Source organism: Thunnus maccoyii, chromosome 9 (genome assembly GCF_910596095.1).
Source record: "Thunnus maccoyii chromosome 9, fThuMac1.1, whole genome shotgun sequence".
In the NCBI taxonomy this organism is placed as follows: Eukaryota; Metazoa; Chordata; class Actinopteri; order Scombriformes; family Scombridae; genus Thunnus; species Thunnus maccoyii.
This window is the reverse complement of record NC_056541.1, coordinates 22854873-22874641: the sequence shown is the minus strand read 5'-3', so window position 1 is coordinate 22874641 and position 19769 is coordinate 22854873. Positions and strand designations below refer to the sequence as shown.

General features: G+C 41.4%; 1 protein-coding gene across 2 annotated transcripts in view; it reads left to right on the top strand.

Moving 5' to 3' along the window:
- The window catches only part of adgrv1 (adhesion G protein-coupled receptor V1), a 113428-nt gene that overhangs the window by 56889 nt on the left and 36770 nt on the right, over positions 1-19769 (top strand). For both annotated transcript variants that reach the window (XM_042422460.1, XM_042422461.1), the window contains 13 exons: positions 147-318; positions 446-587; positions 839-1407; positions 1526-1789; positions 2244-2361; positions 2469-2640; positions 2900-3142; positions 4540-4947; positions 5788-5960; positions 6184-6430; positions 6624-6763; positions 7756-7916; positions 8092-8192. In XM_042422460.1, coding sequence (XP_042278394.1) covers positions 147-318; positions 446-587; positions 839-1407; positions 1526-1789; positions 2244-2361; positions 2469-2640; positions 2900-3142; positions 4540-4947; positions 5788-5960; positions 6184-6430; positions 6624-6763; positions 7756-7916; positions 8092-8192 — 2910 coding nt within the window. The remainder of the gene's footprint in view (positions 1-146; positions 319-445; positions 588-838; positions 1408-1525; positions 1790-2243; positions 2362-2468; positions 2641-2899; positions 3143-4539; positions 4948-5787; positions 5961-6183; positions 6431-6623; positions 6764-7755; positions 7917-8091; positions 8193-19769) is intronic.

The following is a 19769-nucleotide window of genomic DNA, read 5'->3' as shown; positions in this document are numbered from 1 at the left end:
CTAATCCAATTCTAGCTCAGTGCTGTGAAATACAGAATAATTATAAGAGACAACAGTGCACTTATATTGTTTTTTGCTGGTTAATAATAAAGGAGACAACAAGATAACAACATTAGTAATTATCCTCTCTCACTTATGTTGTGCAGGTTGGTTTTGCCTCCCTGGCTCTGCAGGTTTCAAGTGTAGAAACTGGGAAATGTGAAGCAAAAGTGACGCGAGCAGGGCTGTTTGGAGACATCAGGGTGCAGTGGAGAGCAGGGTATCCTTCAGGACAGGCTCCTCCTGGCTTCAGACTTGGAGCTATCCTGCCAAGTTCAGGTAAGATACCCAGTAAGCAAATAAACCCTGAAATACTGAATGATAGCAGCGCAGATTCTGACATTTCACTGAACTTGCATTATTTATGTCAGTTGATTTTGATAATGTTCTCCTTCCTCATATTCAGGCTCACTAAACCTGGCCCATGGAGAGAAGACTAAAGCCATATCTCTGACAGCTATTGATGACGCACTTGAGCCGGCTACCTATGCTATACACCTTACTGCTGCCACCTCCAGCACTGTTGCAACCAGAAGTGTCAAGCTCAGGTAATGCTTTCACAGTGGACTGAAGTTGTAGTACAGTCAGTATGGAGATTTAGAAGTCTGCTGCATAAAACATAAAGACAAAAAAAATCATTATAGTTTAGGTAAAAATTATTTATAAAGTCATTATGGAACAATATTTTATATAAAAAAAAAAGGGTTAGGGTTAGCAAAGATTTACTTATGTTGACTTTTAAATAATAAAGTTTAGACTGAATGTTTGTCCAATCAAATGAATCTGTCTCCCTGCACAGGTCAGGATATACTGTGGCAGAAGTGGAGCCGCTGGGAATCTACCAGTTTGCTCCTGAATCCCGGCAGCTGGTTATCGCAGAAGACATCCAGACTATAACACTTTATGTTCAGAGACTCTACGGTTCTCGTAGCAACAGCACCCGCCTGTCCTATTCAACAATAGCAGGCAGCGCAGCAGCAGGAGAGGACTTTATTGCAGTGCCAGACGGCCGCTTGGTCTTTGACTCCCCTCGCCAAACCAACTCTTCTCTCCGCCTTTCAATACTTGACGACTCCCTTTCAGAGCCTGATGAATACTTTCAAATCAACCTAACAGATGTTCAAGTCCTTACTCAAGTCTCAGCATTGGCAAATACTTCTCCTCGTCTCAACCCTCAGCACAGTTTGGCCACTGTCACCATCCTGGCTAGTGATGTGACTGGCGGTGTGCTAAGTATTGGCCCTGGACTGGTCCAAGTACCAGAGGACAGGGATGAGGAGACCCAGCTGGAGCAGAAGGTGGTTCTAAGGGTGCGCAGGTCTAACGGTGTGGCAGGGCCTGTGAGAGTCCGGGTACAAGCATATGGAGGTGTGTTTGTTTTATAGCACTTCGCTATTGCTCAATTACAATATAGTTAATTATATTTGAATTTACGGTGATGTTTGCAGTTTTGCTTTAGTTTGTGTTGCTATGTGATTTAATCCAGATGGAAGCACAACACCTCTCCCCTTCGCTGTGGAGCCTGTTGAGACCTTAGCAAAGGAGAATCAGGACTTCCACTTGGAGTCCACTATAGTGTCCCTGCAGGCTGGTCAAAATGAAGCCGAGGTTATTCTCCTCATCCTGGATGACTCTGAGCCTGAGGGACAGGAAGTATTCTTCATCTACCTCAGTGATCCCGAGGGAGGGGCGCAGATCACAGACAGTCCAGACCAGGGCTTTGGGGCTTTTGCCAAGATCACCATCCTTGGTAAAATAACGAAGAAAGACCTTTCTTTGACTCCACTATCAAGATTAAGTAGTATTTATTACTAGTTCTTTTCTAGTTCTGCAAATTTATTAGCAAATAAAAATGTTCCAACATATTCATTTCTTGCTATGTTTTCTAAACTATGTTCCTCTGATTATAGCACTAAATTAATTCCAAGTGTGTCCTTGGGGTCTAATCAAAAAACCTGCAGACATGTGTTTGTTATTTGAAAGAGTGATTCAGTGTCCTCCTCCAGTTTCAGTAATGCTATTTGATTTGCATTAGGTCACTGTTACATTAGTATCCTGCGGCTATTTTGGGCCTTCTGGCATTACTTCTCACATAATCACTGCAGTGGGCAGATTATTATGATTGATTACAAAGTACATAATTATGTGGTTGTCTGGTTATGATGAAATTAATTTGTACCATTAATCTGTACTACCCATACCAGGGAGCGACTTCCACAATGGTATTGTGGGCTTCAGTCTTAATTCTCTGATGGGCCAAGTTCTGGATGAGGATTCAGAGAACAGAACCACTCGTCTCTACCTGCAGAGACAGGAAAACAGGTAATAAAACTGCTTTTTTTTACCCATTTGGTAAAAATTAAGCTTAATATGATATTGCCTCAAAGAAACTGTTTTAATTTTTTGTATGGTCTTTTCTCTCTGTTCAGAGCCTTTGAGGATGTGCAGGTCTTCTGGAGAGCTACCTTCAACAAGACAACTTTAACTCTTGTCAATAATGGAGTCAACCTAACCAAACAGCTGGTGCAAACCTCAGGAACTGTGCTGTGTAGGAGAGGAGAGATAATCTGTGCTCTCACTGTGGAGGTCCAGGATGATGAGGTAATAGAAGAGGGAGAAGCCCCTGGTGCATCCAGCAACAGGGCATGTTGGTATCTTCCTGACCTTTAAATACACTTTATGCAAGATTTACATATGCTTCAGTGTGCTATAATGCAGCTGATTGTTCCACGCTATAAGAATTGATTATACAGTTTATAAGCCAACATATTTGGGGGAATAATGATTTACTTTATATATGTAATCATAAGAAATCCTGGGGGGCACAAAATAAAACAACCACTCATCTGTGTTGCTGTAGGAACCAGAGTACCAGGCGTGGTTCTTAGTGGAGATTTATCAGGTGGGTGCAGGCGCCACCATTAATGCAACAACCCGTTTTGCCAACATCACCTTGGTTGAGAGTGACAATCCACTAGGCATCGTGTACTTTGCTGTGGGCCACAGACTGCCCATCGCCACCCTGATGACCACAAGGCTCAGTCTCCAGGTCTACAGACAAGCAATCACAACTTCCACCATGTCTGTACAATATCGCACACTGGTAGGTTACACACACATATCTGTAGTTACTAAGCACAAACATACATTATTGCATACGCATGCACACATAAAGTACTATAAATACAATTGGGCACGCAAACAAACATCATGCACATATCTTGGTACAGTATTTACAGTTGCTTCTATTTGACTTTGACTTTTATGTGAAACAAATAGGACCAGTTTTTGTCCGTTCGCCTTTGCCTTGGAGGTGTTATTCTGGATAGTAGGAAATCCCATTTTCAATCTAGGCCAATATGATTCCAGCCATTTACCAGGCCAAATAGGATTTTACCCAATCGTTGAAATCGTAACACCTGAACAACGTTTATTTGTCTCCAACTGACCTGGTTTTGTTGACCCTATCACATATCTAAAGTATACTGATCTAATTTGGCTCTTTTATAACACTGTCATTATATAAGCCAGTTAGAAAAACATGATCATTTTATTATGTCACATTTTACCTGCTACAACCGAGGTATGTACAGTGGTTTTGTCACAGATTTTCCCTTATTTCACAATACTGGAAAATTGGAAGCATTCTTTTTCAGGAGCATGATTATTCACAGCTGTTGTTGTTTTCTCATTTTGGACACTTCCTCAGATCAATTTAGAGAAAAATAGAGTCATAGTTGAATTCTGTATCCTAATGCTAGAAAGATACTAAATGCCACCAACTTTGCATGATATAGTCCTTAATTTATGTAGGTATTTTAAAATGGAATGCAAATAACAGGACTGCATCTAGTAGTTATTTCACTTGATGGTTGTCCCTGGAAGATTTCACTCTCTCCCTCAACTATATGGACATAGTGGTCATGGTTTATTGATACTTATAAAGTTCAAAGAGACCAGTGTTCCCTCCTCTCCTCACATCTTTTATCTCATTGCCACCCTTTCTCTGTCTGAGGAATAATGATTAGAGATATCTTGGCTAGACCCAGCTCAGGGGCATAAAGTCTCTACTGGCACTCACAGTATTTGATATTAGAGATGAAAGGTAGAGAGTGTCTAGTGCACTCAACAAAATTGAAAAGCCTCACTGAGACACATGGCCAGGTCATCTGCTTTCATCTCTCAGAACTGAAGCATGTCGCGACATATAAGCTTTTATACATAACAAAAGCCTAATCTCTCATTTACATTAAACTTTCATCCCAACTTTCACAACATGGTCAACTTCACTCATCTACATGTGCTGCAATTGGATTGTGGACCATGTGGATGCTGTGCACCAAAAGAGAACTGAGCCTTTTTAATAGAGTAGCCGGAGGTACAATTGTTTTTGTTGAGTGTTTTCAGGTAGTAAGTTTTTGTCATTTTTATTTTGCAGAGTAATGCTGATTAATCTGACTCCATGAAACATCACACATCTGTGTTTTTTTTCTCCCCTAGGAACTCCCCAGGGATGAGATGGTGGGAAGCTCTATAATCCGGCCTGCTAAAGCAGGGATGGATTTTCCTAAACAGGAGGGTAGGCTAACCTTTGATGCGGGCCACCATAACACATCTTTGGAAATTTACCTGACACCTGACCTTGCTTCGTCCTTGCCCACACCGAAGCGCTTCCAAGTTGAGCTCTACAATGCTACAGGAGGCGCCAGAGTGCACCCTGAGTATGGGATCGCCAATGTGACTCTAGTGTCAAATGCAGCAAGTGAAGCTGTGTGGGTCTTACTGGACCAATTACACCAGCCTCTTGACACAACTATATTGAACCAGGTGCTGCAAAGTCTGATCAATAAGGTCACTACACCTCTCACGCGTGAGCAGATGGCTGCTGTGCTTGAAGCTGTGGGAAAGGTAAGAGGGTTGGAGAGATATTTTGTTAAAGCATACATTACTTTTTTTTACTAATTGCACTATGATTTTCGTGTTTAATATCCTCTGAAACCAAAAGTAAGTCTCCCCATAATGTCATCACATTGTCAAAATGATGAAGCTAACTCTGGTCTCAACAGAAACGACAGAATGGCGTTTTACAGTTTATTTTCACTCACATCAGATTTTTAAAACTGTATGATTAATGAGTCTCTGATGAGGGGAACACTTTCTTGCTTCTAAATGTTCTTCTGATTAAATTTTTTCACCAGTTGAAGCCTGAGAGTCAGCATAGTAGTTTTGTCAGACAGCTCTGCGCTAAAGGGCACACGTCATCTCCACTGCACTATTCTGACAACTCTAAGAACCACTTGAAAAGGTCTCACTTGTCATTCTACATGAGCGCTGTTATTACTACTGCTCTGATGTTCAAGTCTACAATATTGCGCGTGCTCAGCCTCCAGACAAGCAAAGACACCGCTTTAATATGACGGAGTGTGTGGGGGGACGGAAGAGAGAAAGCAAAGACAGCAGAAATGCCAGCATGAGGATACGTGGGAGCAGAGAGAGAGTGAGGAGGAGATGAAACACTGCAGACGAAAATGACATTAACTCACTTTAAAAGAGTTATAAGTGCTGCATAATATCGAGGCCTAAAGCACAAAAGTGACAGTGCCAGAGCCAGAAGTGTTGGAAAAGAGAAATATTGCACGCTAAAGTTTACTCAAATACAGATCACATGCATATCAGTGACAGATGGATGCAATAATACCTGGAATTCTCAATGCATTTTTGTTTCTCCCTCTGTTTTTCCTGAGCCAGGTGCTTGCAGTGGCAGAGAGGACTCCTTTACAGGAAAGCAGCCGGAATTTGACCTATGACCTGCTGTGTGCATTGGCCAATCCCAGCAGAGTTGACACACGGGGCCTTAGCCACCTTGCTGAGGTGGCTGAGCGATTTGCGTTCTCCCTCCTCACACACAGCCAATGTGAAATGTGAGTGTCCCTGTGCAAAAAAGAGTGAGGAGTGAGGAATGCTATTAAATCTACAGAAGACTTTTTGGGTTGTTGGTCTTTTAAGATTTGGGAGATATCTTGCTTTGAAATTCTGAGATGTTGAACATGTTGTGCACACTGAGGATTTTTTTTCTCTTAAATATTATTAGCACAGTTTTCATGCTTGGTATTATAAATGTGTATTTTTTTGTGATTTCTCCAGAGGGGGAACCATCCTGGACAAATGTCCATATATGTCCATCTCTGCCTTCCAATGGTACCCCACACAGATCAATGGACACAAATTCAGGGGCCGTAATGCAGACTTCTTCCAGCTCCCAGATACCTTGCTGGCAGTGCCAGCAGCCTTGACTCCCAACTGTGGCAACCTCAGTCGGATTCAGCTGACCGAGTTTAGAACTGAACACTGGTTTCTCACCAATGATACAACCACTGCTCTCAATGGGAAGGTAGGGAAGCTCATGTAGTTTTACTTAGTTTACTGTAAATAACAAAGGAAGTTAATGATTTTTTTTTACTGCTGGAAAAATTATTTGATTGAAACAGCAGGTGGCAGTATTGCCCCAAAATAAACTAGCCATACCTTTTCTAGTTCACTCCACAGTTTAAGTCCCCTCTTCTGTTGCCTCTGTTGATATGTAGGTATTCTCAGCAAGCCTCCAGGACAGAGGGTCACGACCCCTAGGAGACGGTAATGAGGTGGTATATCGTATCCACACACCTGGTCAGCGAGTTAAACCTGGCCGGTCTCTGTGCCTTCTCTGGAACCAGACCACTGCAAGGTAATCCACCACAGACAGACATATGCAGGTTCATGCTCAGCTTCTAAATAGGCTTAAGACAGCTACTTGACACCTACAATATATATTAACTTCCATTGCTAGTCAGTGTGAGTGGTTTAGGTGGTTTGTATTGTATTCCAACGTATGCCTGATAAAAATACAGTACCAGTTAAAAGTTTGTACACACCTTCCCATTCCCATTCAGTTTGTGTATCCAAACTTTTGACTGGTACTGTATACATTTTTTTCTTTTATGAATTGTTATTTGTCTCAACTACATCCTTTACAGCCTCTCTTTGATGCTTGATATATTTATACTATTTGAATAGTTCGTCATCCCCACACTTATTGCGTGTGTAAGGTCAGTTTGTTAAGTGGAGCCTGTCTGTGACCGTGGGTGAAGTCACATTGCTTTCTGTTTAAAATCTGCGCACTCTGAATCCTCCCACTCGCCCTCAGTTTGTTGAGGACATTCCTGGGGCTTGGAGTGGGACTTGGCTGGAACACAGTGTTACAAGTTAAGAATTGGCAGGTTTGGTTTGGCCGGAACAGCGACTTGAACGATGTATTCCAGATAACAAAACTGATGAGAGAACTGATAGGGAAAGAGAGCAAAAGGTGGAGAGAGAAGCAAAGTCACAGACAGGGAAAGGACACTGTTACAGCAAGACTCTCCTGCTGTGAATGGCAGGTCAAAATTAAAATGTCACTGAGGATGTTTTTTGCTTTTGAGAAACGGCTCAAAAACCTGTCTGTTCATTCAATGTTTGTGCCATTGAATCCGGCACAAATTATAATGTTCTTGTTTGTCACAGAATCTTTGAAGGGTAAATGTGACAGCAAATAATAATAACAGAAGCCAAAATACCAGAGAGCAGATGCCTTGTCCCTGTTTTTTCACAGTTTGTAGTAAGGGTAGTGTCTTAACTTGTCTTTTCCTTGTTTTTTCTCACCTTTTTCCACATTGTTCCTCCACCTCTCCTCACCTCTAGCTGGTCATCAGATGGTCAATACTGCAGGGTTGTGAAAGAGAGTGGGAACTATGTGGAATGTGCCTGCTCCCACTTGTCTATCTACACGGCCTACGCAGAGTTTACAACTCTTGCATCTTACAACGAGGCCTTCTATGCTTCCGGATTTATCTGCATCTCAGGTACAAAACAACATCTTCCCATATCTTCTCTTCAGCATTTCTTACCTTGTTTTCCTGTGTTTTTATGTCTGCCCAATACCTGCCCACCTCCCTCTTTAGCTTCCTCTCTTCCATATTCATCCCAATAGTCATTAATTTCTAATAAATATTGGTTCCATTTTTTTCCCCTCCTCAGGCTTTGCATTGGCCATTATATCCCACGTGCTGTGCTCCCGTTTCCCCATGTTTGCTGCCAAACTTCTCACTCACATGATGGTGAGCTGCCTTGGAACCCAGGTAATACTATTCTGCTAAGATCCTCTTGTGTAGTACTGCAACACTTTTTCTATACAGGCCACAGTATCAACACCCTCAATTGACTGCTTATGAAAGCTGAGACCTTCACTCCCACACCATCTGTATTATCTGTTTCTTTGGCATTTTCATCTGTTCGCATCTACTGATTTTCTATATGGCTAGAAATTTAGATGGATGGGGAACTTGTAGAGGTTGTTATAGACACATTTATCTCTATTTGCTCTATGGATCATTAGCACACATACATTAACACAGCTGTAATGTGTCTGTTGTGCAACACACACCTTCACAAGCGCATGTCCAAATACTGACTCAAAAACAGAAGAAAACACACATGCATGTACTCTTTTTTTATAAAAATCTTTTACATGTGCGCACACACACACACACACACACACACACACACACACACACATATACGCGCTGCCACCTTCTCTTACTGGCCACCACACATGACCCAGGTTTTTTCTTGGAAATGTGCATAGACATGAAAAAACATCATCAAATGTCATTGGTTGCGTAGTTTGCGGGCCGATGCGTCCTGACAACGCAACCATGCCCCCCGCACTCTCGCCCATTAAAAACGCAAGCTGTCACATAAGCAGTGAGCGAGATAGATATGCGGCTGCAGGTTAGTCTCTCAGCTGGTCCTAACCGTGTGTGTGTGTGTGTGTGCGTGAGTGAGTGCGGGACTGGTAATTTTCCACTGGTCCCCCCTCTCTTTGGTTGACAAACATGAGCCCCTACTAAAGCAGACTGTCGTTGGGGGCTAACCACCTCGGGCTCGACCTGTTTATGGCCCAGAGAGAGCCCCTGAACCTAAAAGGGTTTTGGATGGAAAATTCCGTCCTGTTCTGTTTCTTTGTTGATACTGTACTGTATGTTAAGGCCTTCTTCCTTGGATGTGCACGTGTCTTAGATGGTGCTATAGTTTATAAAATACATGCATGTTTTTCTGTGGCCTTCTGGTCGAGGCCAGTTGACGAAGGCCTGGTTGAATTCCAGACTGTCAAACTGAAGGCCTAACTGAATGTGCACTCTGGTATTAAGATATTCCTTCTAAGTAGTTGTCCAGTTCTGTTGGGAGTATTTTGGAGGTAATGATGGGCTCACAGTGCAGGATGTGCTGAATTAAAATAGACCAGTTGACGTCATTGTCCTCACTTAACTATGCACTTTATCTTGGATCTGGACTGGCTAGCTAGAAACAGACAGAACATAACCTCCCTTTTATGTTAACCTCTAGGAGCATATTTGTTTGTGAGCTCTAGTTCTTCCCTAGTCTCTTCTTTGTGTCCAACACGTCAACTATCCAGTGTTCTTACTGACAAACCAATGAGATGGTCAAATGGATCATCAAATGGATTGAATATGCCTTATTGATTGACTTCCATTGTTAAAACATGTATGCACATGAATGCAGTGGACATGAGGCTAAAACATGTGACAAATTGACAAAACAATATCACCACAAGGTCTATTTAGTAACTGTTCTGACATTTTTGTTTTTACCATTTAGTTTCGTGTTTGGTTAACTGCCTTGATCCCTCAGAAGGGCGTTCCGCATTTCATTCAGGATGAGCTATATTCCTGTATTGTAGACGGGATTATTTTAGGTTTTAGTTTCTGACTTCCTTCTGCAGTTCCAGTGAAGTAGGCTTTCCTAATCTTGTTTGTTTTCCCCAATTGCAGTTCCAGTGAAGTAGGCTCTCCTAATCTTGTTTGTTTTTCCCCAATTGTTGTATAAGTACACTAATAAAACTAAGTAATTCCGTCATGCTAAAACTTATATACTGGAGTCAGTCTGCATCTATTAAATTGGAGCAAAGCAAGCACACTTATATCCAGTGGATTTAGAGGTTTTGGTGGAAGGATAGGTCAAATTCAATCAATCCTCAGCCTTTTTTCAGAAAAAAATCCTATCGTATGAATAAATAATTAAAGTAAACTAAATTCATTTCTGCCTCTGGCTTGTGACTAACAATATTTATTTTCATTTCTTTTCATCCGTGAGCAGTACTTAGTAAGAGCATCACTGTAGAGATCAATTTGTATTTTTGACAGTGCAGCGCACAGTATCTGCCTGTTTTTTGATGCACCTTTACTATATGATGCGTCTATGTCAGTAAGGATTCATCTGAATCCACATCTTGGTAAGACTGAGACCGTAACTGTTGCTGCTACAACACTACATGATCAGACACATGACATACCATCGGTAGATCAAAGTCAGTCCTCTGTTGTTTTTTCAAGTCTTGCATCGTTTTGAATCTGTAATGCTCTGTGGTATTATATTTACAGTCAAGGGTAGGCATTATGAAGTGATTCGTGTTAAATCTCTGTATTAAGAAGTCCAAGGATCTTGCATCTTTGATGGAAGAGATGCAATTAGGGTGACAGAAACGTCTCCTGAACGTGTGGGTCTCAGCCTTGCTCGTGTCTCACCATTGATTTGAACTGTCAGGGCCAGCTCCAACCACCTCTGACAGAAAGGACTCTCCATCTGTGGTGGCTGGGCTGTAATTAGTCACTGACGCTGCCCTCTGTGGGCAGAAAATTAAAGCTGCCGGTTTGATTTATTTCTCTCTACAACAGCTACAGTCAGCAAGAAAGAACTAGAATAATTCCCACTCCTCAACTCAGGAAAAGCAGGAAATGTACTTCAGATGTCTTCAAACTGCCATTGCGACATATCCCCGGTGTTTTCTATCTAATGTGTGTCCAGAAGTCTAATATCCTTAAAGCCTTAAAGTCTTAATCTTCAAGATTTTCATTTTAATGATGGGTAAATACTGTAACTCTGATTGTACAGTATTAGATACATTCTGCAGACTTACATATTTTTTTCCAACGTTATTTCAGTCATAGAAGCAGGTTGTTGAAGGTGTCAGGAGGTCAAATAGACTGGAACTGATCTGTGTTGGTATCAAGACACACACGGGGCGACAGAGAGCTGACAACGATACAGACGTCAGACCACCTACTGAGAGAAAATAATGATTTGTCCTGTCCACCACTTCCAGGGAGAGTCGTCTCACTTTAAACGATCGTGGTTTATGTGTGTCTGTGTGTGTGCGCGCCACTTTGTCACATCAGAGGTAGTGCGTTGACAGGCTCTGGCCAGCAGTTTGCCCTCCGCTCAGCAAGACAACTGAAGATTGTCTGTGTAGAGTGGAAATTTACCCAGTGCATATGTACTGTGTAAGTGAACCTCACCTGTACGTGTGTGTACGTGTGTGTGTGTGTGTGCATTGGATTTTGTGTGTGCCAATCATGTTAGAGCTCATCAATCTACTAGCAATTTCTCTTTGACTTGAACTACAGTAGTATGTAGTCCCAGTACACCCACATGTGGTTTTACATTGCTGGCGTAATTTTGCATTCATTTATACCAAAACATAAAATGGTGACAGCAGAGACAGGTCATAAATTTGATGGACATTTTTGGGTAGATACCTCAATTAAAACACAACTAGATGACTGATGGTCCCATAATCTTTTCCTATAATTTGGCTCCTCAAGCACTTTCTCATCTCATTCAGATTCATCCATTTCCCACTAATTTTAAAGAAAGTGGTCAATGTTTGCCTTCAGGCCATGGCCTTAAAGATATCCCCATAGTTGTAAAAAGATAGAGAACTGTCAAAGAACTTATAGTTCTCCTATAGTACTGTATACTGTACCTAGAGTGTCGCTGAAGAAACTGTAAACTTACAGCTTCTTATTTATTAAATACATATTATTGACAGAACTTTAATATTTCATATAAAGTATGTAAGCCCAGTCAAGATTGCGTGTGTTCTCAGAAACATGTATTCAAGTGCCAGTGTGAGAAAGGAAAATCTAATCTCCCTCTCGACTGCAAACAAAACACAATTTAATTTCTCATCCATTGTGATTTAACAGCCTTCCACGACTCAGACAGCCATTCCCACATGCTCAGATAAGTGTTTACCCGGGTGCTTTATTCCAGTATTTGGGAGGTGTTTAGGTGACTCTTAGTTCTGGTTATAAAGGATTTCCTGGTAGCTCTGGGACCGGCTCCAGCATTCAGAACTACTACTACTCAGTCCACAAGCACATACAGCACGCTAACCCGACACCACACCCACCACCCTCACTTCCCGTCTTTCAGCAGAATAAAGAAACTGTCTAATTGCTGCAGGGATACCTAAAAGTTCGTGTCTGTCGTCAGTGTGTACGCATATGTGGGGGCGGTGCAGTTTTTGAGAAGCGTGCATGCAGTTTCTCAGCTCTCCAGGAAAGGGGGAGAATTGCGTAATCCAAGACCTTACCGTGTCCTTGTCTGTAGGACGTAAGATCAACACAAGTCTTTGTAAACAATGTGAGTGACTGTTTTTCCTGAGGAAGTTCCCATCATGGCCAATCAATCATTAAATCAATAAACAGAGAGTGGGTTTTTGTGTGTCTACTCCTCTGGTTGACGTCAGACAATATGCATATCTTATCCTATTCAGTGCTTTATGCCCACAAGTGTTTGGACACAGAATGAGAAAGCTAAAGGGGGGACAGAATGAGAGGAAAACATGCTGTTTTTCATGTTTTCTTCTTACTTCTCATGTCGATTCTCAGTCAATAGATTCGTCCAGTATATTTTTCTCAGCTATAATAAAGAAAAGGGTCCTTAACGCTTTGACAAAAATGTTCTTTACAGTGAGATTTCCTTACTCTCCAGTCTTATATAAAGTATATATCTTGATTTTAATGCAAGTCTAAGCTTTTTACTGTCTGTCAGCCTGAGCTAATGGCAGACAAGTGCTGGAAGGGTATAAAGTATCAGCAGTTACTGTGTGTGTGAGTGTGTGTGTGTGTGGACAGGACAGTGGAGAGGTGAAGACGGCCTCTTGGGAGACTCACATTACACTCCACTGGCTGGTCCAACACCTTGCGCATAGTGTTTGCCCTGACTCACCTCCTCCTCATCTGACCCGTCTCTGCTCGACACAGGAGGATCTTTCTTTTATACAACACTCAGTGTTCATTGTGCCCTTCTTGACGTCCCTGTGTCTATTGTCTGATACTGAAAAACAACGATAAACCACACAAAGTAAAAACTATAATTTTTCTCTCATAAAGTTATTTCCATGTCTTCATCTTCCCGTTTCACTTTCACCTTGTCCTTGTGGCTTCTTCTTTCTCCTCTCACCGCGGCTTTATTTCTCAAAATGATGACTGATGTGCCTATTTCTATTCTCTGTCCCCTTTATCATTCTGGCTGCTGCTGGGCTTAGCTGGGAGCTCTGACATTATGAGCCACAAAAAGACTGTCTCACTCTGTCTCAGCCTCTCACTCTGTCGTTATCCCTGTGGAAGTGGCCGGGCACGTCCTGTGTGACTCATCAGTTTTGATGTTGCTTTTCCCTAAACTGGTTACAGACAGTCCACTGACTCTGAGAGACCAAACATAGGGATGTCTGCCAGGACCGTTTTCGTCATGTTTTAATATCATCAACAGTGGCCTTACTGCAAGTCCCTAAAGGCACCCCGTGGAGTTCTTGTTTGTTTACATTTGGTGTTTCTCACAAGGACACGTTGTGCGTATCCTTGAGGCATAACAAATGTGCTGAATGCATTTTTTCCCGCATAAAACATTTTCAAATCAGATTTTTGTATATATTTTGAAACCTGCATTTTTTTACATCCGTGTTTACATTGACTCATATTCTTCTTGGATCACAAGTGTCCATCACTTGGATTGCATAAAAACAACAGACTTCATATAGCGTGCATGCACTACACATTTGCATTAGTGCCCTCTGCAGTCGGCAGAAATGTGTGTCTTGTCACCCACATGCTATTAATTGTCCTCACAGTAGTGCATAAGATGCCTTGCCCCATACTGCAACTAGTAGTGAAAGTGCTGCGTTATTTACATGTTTTATATCCTTACTTCTTTTTGTAAGGTTACAGTAATACATTGATTAAAGTAATCTACTAATTTTTGTCATCAAATCTGAAGTCCTTTTTCTGAAACACTACATACATTCTTTAAATCTTACATGTGCGACATCATCAATTTAATTTGTGTTGTGATAGAAATGTAACCTCCTCTGTAGCTGTCAACTACATACCGTCACACAAATACAGAACCTTAAAGGCAGCAACTACTCATGAATCGGTCTAGTTATTTATCTACCAGCGTGGTCAGACAGTCTTATCTGGATTACATCATGGGGCAGCCATTAGGATGTAGCACACACACACACCCACACACACACATGCAATCTTCCAGTAATGCAGGTCATCCTTGTATGTCCAGTACACATTTTCGTGGTAAACTATTGATCGGTCATATTAAACTGATTCAGCAGTGTAGTATTTGCAGCATTAATCATTTCAGTTTACTGTGCATACGTTGCAAGAAATTGTGGTCACCTGTCTGCACCTCTGATTTTTGATTTGTTCATGAGAAAGAGCAATTTAAGCTGGATTAATCAAACTGATTTCCTAATGATCCCCTGTGCTGCGCCAGACTCTGCCCTTTTTGGACTCTGGAAGTTACACTCTCATTTTTGCCAAATGTGTGTTGTCCTAAGAACTGGTGACCCTAGAAACACTACCATGAACTTTCCTCTATTTCCAGAAAAAGCACAGTAAACAGCAACAGGAGGCCACAGTAGCCTCTCACCTTTATCAGGATTCAACCGTTAGCTCCTGCCTTGTCTTGGAGCTGTGAGACACAAGACAGCACATATCCAAGAGCAAATTATACAAGCTGTCAATTCCTTGGGCGGTTATTTCTGGGGTGACAGGATATTTCAGTTATACACACCCTTTGACAATATAACAAGTCACTGTGTTGAGTGCATCAAAGAAAATAGCAATGTTCAGTACACTTGGAGCAGATCAGATCCTTCACAGTACAACTCATAAAAGTATTGATAAATATGGGTGTTCAGCTACAATATACTGTATGTATGAAAACTCCCTGTGCAGTAGGAATTAATTAATTAATTAATCTATCTATTCAACATATATGACCTATTACTTCCCTTGAGCTGTACACATTGACTTCCCATTAATTACCTGCTTCAGTAGATAAAGATAATACAATCAACAGATGATATCTGAGAGCAAAATTACTCAAGGCAAGTCAAGTCAGGGGCTCTATCATATATCAGTTGCTGGTATCCCTGTAATCTTATGCCATTATGAAGGAGTAATAATTTAAAAGGCCAGTGGGTAGTAAATGTATTAGCATGAAGAAAATCTGTTGAAAAACTAACAGCTGTCGTTGTTAGCCTGCTATACTTTCTAAACTCTGTAGCAGTAGGCACCTTTACCTGATTCAGCGGGGTCATTCTGTTTGCCATGAAGGACTTTATCAAACAGGGCTGCTGACACCATGAATGATAAACAAAGTGGGGCCCTCAGAAGTCTGCAGTATCCTGCTCTATTTTTGGAGTTTGACAGCTTGTCTTGGCAGACCTTTATGTGTAGAGTGGAGTGAACTTTGGAGGTTTAGAGGAGTGAAAACCCGATTTACCCTGAAACTATTGAACTCAGTGGTGTTGCCATGCTAGATAGATAATTCCAGTGGTTTTCTAGGTTAGGTTGTATAGGAAGTTTCCCAGTTGCTATAACATATGACACAGCATATTACTGTAGCATTAATGTTGTCTGTGTTTAGCTACATTAATTAATTAATATTTACTGAATATTTATATGTACCCATTAATTATGAAGATTCTTTTGTTGAAACCATTTGAGGATTTCTTATGCTGGGAAAACATGAGAGAGAATGATGGAGTAAGCTGTGTGATGCCAGCTTAATGGCCTGAAATAGAAAATGAGTCGCCGAACTTCCTCGAAGAATCAGGAAATGTTGAATGGAGGAAGGAAATGGCGAATGGTCTAATCAAATTGAACTGTATCTATAAAAAGATCTTTTGTTCTCGGTTTATCAGCACATTGTAAACAGTCCACTTTGTCAGTTTGTTTCTAGCTTGAATCTTCAATCTCAGTCTCATCTTGAACGTGATTTAATAATTGGAGTGACGCGATGACAACAGCAGGCAAGCCGCTGATTACGAGTGCATTAGCTCACAAACATATCTTAACGACAAACACATTAAACACATACACCGATGAACACATATTCCACCAAGTGCGTGGGAATATGCTCATGTACACCCAACATACAAAAACATATGCAAATGTTGTTCACGCTGTTTTCCAAGTACCACAGCCAGCTCCTCAATGTGGTAGTTATGCAACACATGCATATGCTTGTATTAATGGATGCACAAACATATATAAGCATGTCCAGATGGCTTGGTGAACAAATATTCACTCCAACCAATACACACATACACAGAGAAGCAAATAACATCACACAAGTTCACTCAGCTTTCAGCTATTGACCTGTAGAGGTCTCTGTAGCTCCACAGCCAGAGCCAAGTTCAACAGCAGATGTGATTGAGGTGCCTAATCAATGACTCCCCAGACTTACTCTTACTTATTTACTTACTCTTACTCATTTTTATGACTAGACCTTTTTGGAGCACACTATGATGTTGCTGCACTGTTCTTAGGATGAATTCGCTTTTACTCATATCTAAACTGTAAACAACTTCCCCCTTACGGAATCTGAACAGCCAAACAATTGCTCATCTATTGCTGATTCATCTAAGTATATTTATACAAATTAAAAAACAGTTTAATGTTGCATTACAACTATAACAGTAAGCCAAAGTCTTCAAAAGATTGTGCTAATTTAGTCTAGTTTGGATATGGTAGTTGAATGGAGGCATTATACAGCACATGATAATATAGACGTGAACAGCAAAGAACATTGTACTGTATAGCAGAGTGTGTGTGCAGAAGCAGCATGAATGAAGCATAAAGTATTTATCTCGATCAGACTCTTCACAAATTGATTGCCTTTACAGTCTCTCAATGATAGACACTGAGAGCTGCTGTGGATCAACCACTTTGCACAGAAGAGATCGTTCCTAGATCGATGGCCTCTTGGGCGGCAGTGGATGAGGCTGTTTTAGTGGGTCAATGTAGGTTTCTGTAGGCTTTCTGATCAATATGATTAGACTTGCACTCATCCTACTGATAACTAGCTGAAGCATGACAGTACTACAGATCTGGAAGTGATGCAACAGGTCACCATAAAAGAAGAAATCTGTGTGTGCTTTCTTTCAGACAGCTTAATTGTTTCATGCTTACTTGTGTTGTAAGCCACATGGCACTGTCAAATTGAGCATACTCGTGCATATATCAGGAAGACATGTCACATCCATTGCACTATTCATTACATTTTGTTTATCGAATTGAGGCTACAAAGCCTCGGCAGCCATACAACAAAGAAATATCTTTCTGTGCTGCTGTAGTTTCTCTTTGAAGTAAACCTGCAAATGAAAGGCGCCTGGTACCACCACCACAACAGGGCCCTAAGTCGCTAGCCAGACTCTTCTCTTTTGTAGTTCCCTGGTGGTGGAATGAGTTACCAAACTCCATCCGATCTGCAGAGGCCCTCTCAATATTTAAGTAAAAACTCAAGACCCAGCTCTTTCACAATAACCTCTAAACTTGATAGACCATACTTCTATGCATTGCCTCTGTGCACTGCCTATTGGCACCTATGTCCTGTCTGACCTGAACTTAGCTTTATGGCACTTAATCGTGTTGTTCTCTCCTGACTAGGTCCCTGCTTACGTTGTATCAACTCTCAGATGTACGTCACTTTGGATAAAAGCACCTGCTAAAAAAAATTGTGAAAGATTGTAAAAAAAGATTTGTGAATTTGAAAAAAGATGGCCATGTTTTCATGATGTTTTGCTATATGGCATTTTGTCTGCTGACTTAGAATAGCTTAAAGAAAACATGTATAATAGTCACACCATGCCAGTAGAATTCTATTTGTGGGTTGGTGCACACCCACATCATGTATTCACATAAGTATGCGTGCACAAACACAGTTGTGGTAGAGAGAAGAAGACCCATTGAGTATGTGTGTTTAGGGAGCTGACCTTGAGCAGCTGGTCGCAGTGTTTTTATAGCTATGTGTATGCACGTGCATCCATGTGTGCATGTGTCTAGTGTCCTGCAGCCCAAAGAGTTCACTGTCTGATCTCCAGACTGGCTCCCACCAGATGTTGAGGAAGGAAATTCAAGAGGCGTCTTGAAAGTAGCCCTGTTCGAAAGCAGCTGCAAGTTTCCAGCAGCAGACTCCCTTTGACTCAAATGTGAATGGGAGAAAGAAGAGAAGGCCTGCTGGAATGCAGCTAAATGTGCTTCATGTGGGTGGTACTGCTGAGATTCTCTGTAAGGAGGATTTAGCACGAGTATTGATAGGACATGCAGCAACAGCAAGAAATAACATTGAAAATAGTTTCTATCTACATGTGCTGTAACTAAATAGGAACTAATTATAATGAGTCATTGCCATTAGATTTAGTTTGCACAGGTCTCTACAGCTCTACAGAGAAAATGGCAATTAAAACAATCACAGTTTAAGATTCTTTTTAAAAAAATGTACAGTGATTTGGTGCATAGACCTTTGGAATGTGACACAGCAGAAATACATACAGTACAGAGATTTTTACAGATTATATTATCACATTTAGCTTTTTTCTTCAAATGATCACACTCCACAAAAACAAGCCTGGGATGCTCCTTGGTTTCCGCATTCCCTAGACTTGAAACAGCGACGCTAATGACACTGTAAACTTCAAAGTGCTGACAGTCCCCTATTGTTGTGTCACACAGGATCACACTTGGAAGTCCAAAACCTGCAGACTCTAAGGTTATCATTTCTTCTGGGAATATATCACTCATTGTCAGCGTGGTAGTGGCTCCCGATTATGTCCCTTCCTGTTTCACACAGGCACGTAGACAGGTATTACTGTATCGCAGTGTGTGCTCACGTAAGCAAATGTAGATGCAGTGTTGTGGTTGTTTGGATGTGAAACAGACCAAAAGGGAGTGGGTGTTTATTTGCCAACAGCTGGCTCAGCAAGTAAGCCTCAGCCTGAGGTTCAACCCAAAACACCTGTGAACTTTACTTCTACACTATGACCTTAAGCAACTGGACATGCTTAAAAAAAACACTTACTGTAAGATAGCTCATTAGCACGCATACAGGCTATGTTGTTTTGAACTATCCAGTGAGGCTCAAAATATAAAAGACATGACAGCAGTAGCTATGTCTTGGACGGTGCTCTCAAAATGTTACATTAGACACTCGACACGGGTCAGATATAATATTTCCTGCTCAGCTGTGATGCATGCAGCTCTCGTTGGGCTCATCTGTTTTTGTTTTCTCTTTTTATTTTAACAACCTCACCCATCTTGTCAGCAAATGTTAAATCACCTCACTTATATCACCTCCTTCTCCACACACACTGGCCCACTAACCCAGCTATCAGCCATCCCCGTGTGACCCGCTTCTTGCAACTGCCTGTCCTGTGCACCTTTAGCACATAAACAACACGCTTGCATGAAGTTAGAGGCTGCAGCACGTGAGGAGACTGGTGATGCCTGCACATACAGTAAGGCAAAAAAAGAAATGGCATTCTCATTAAC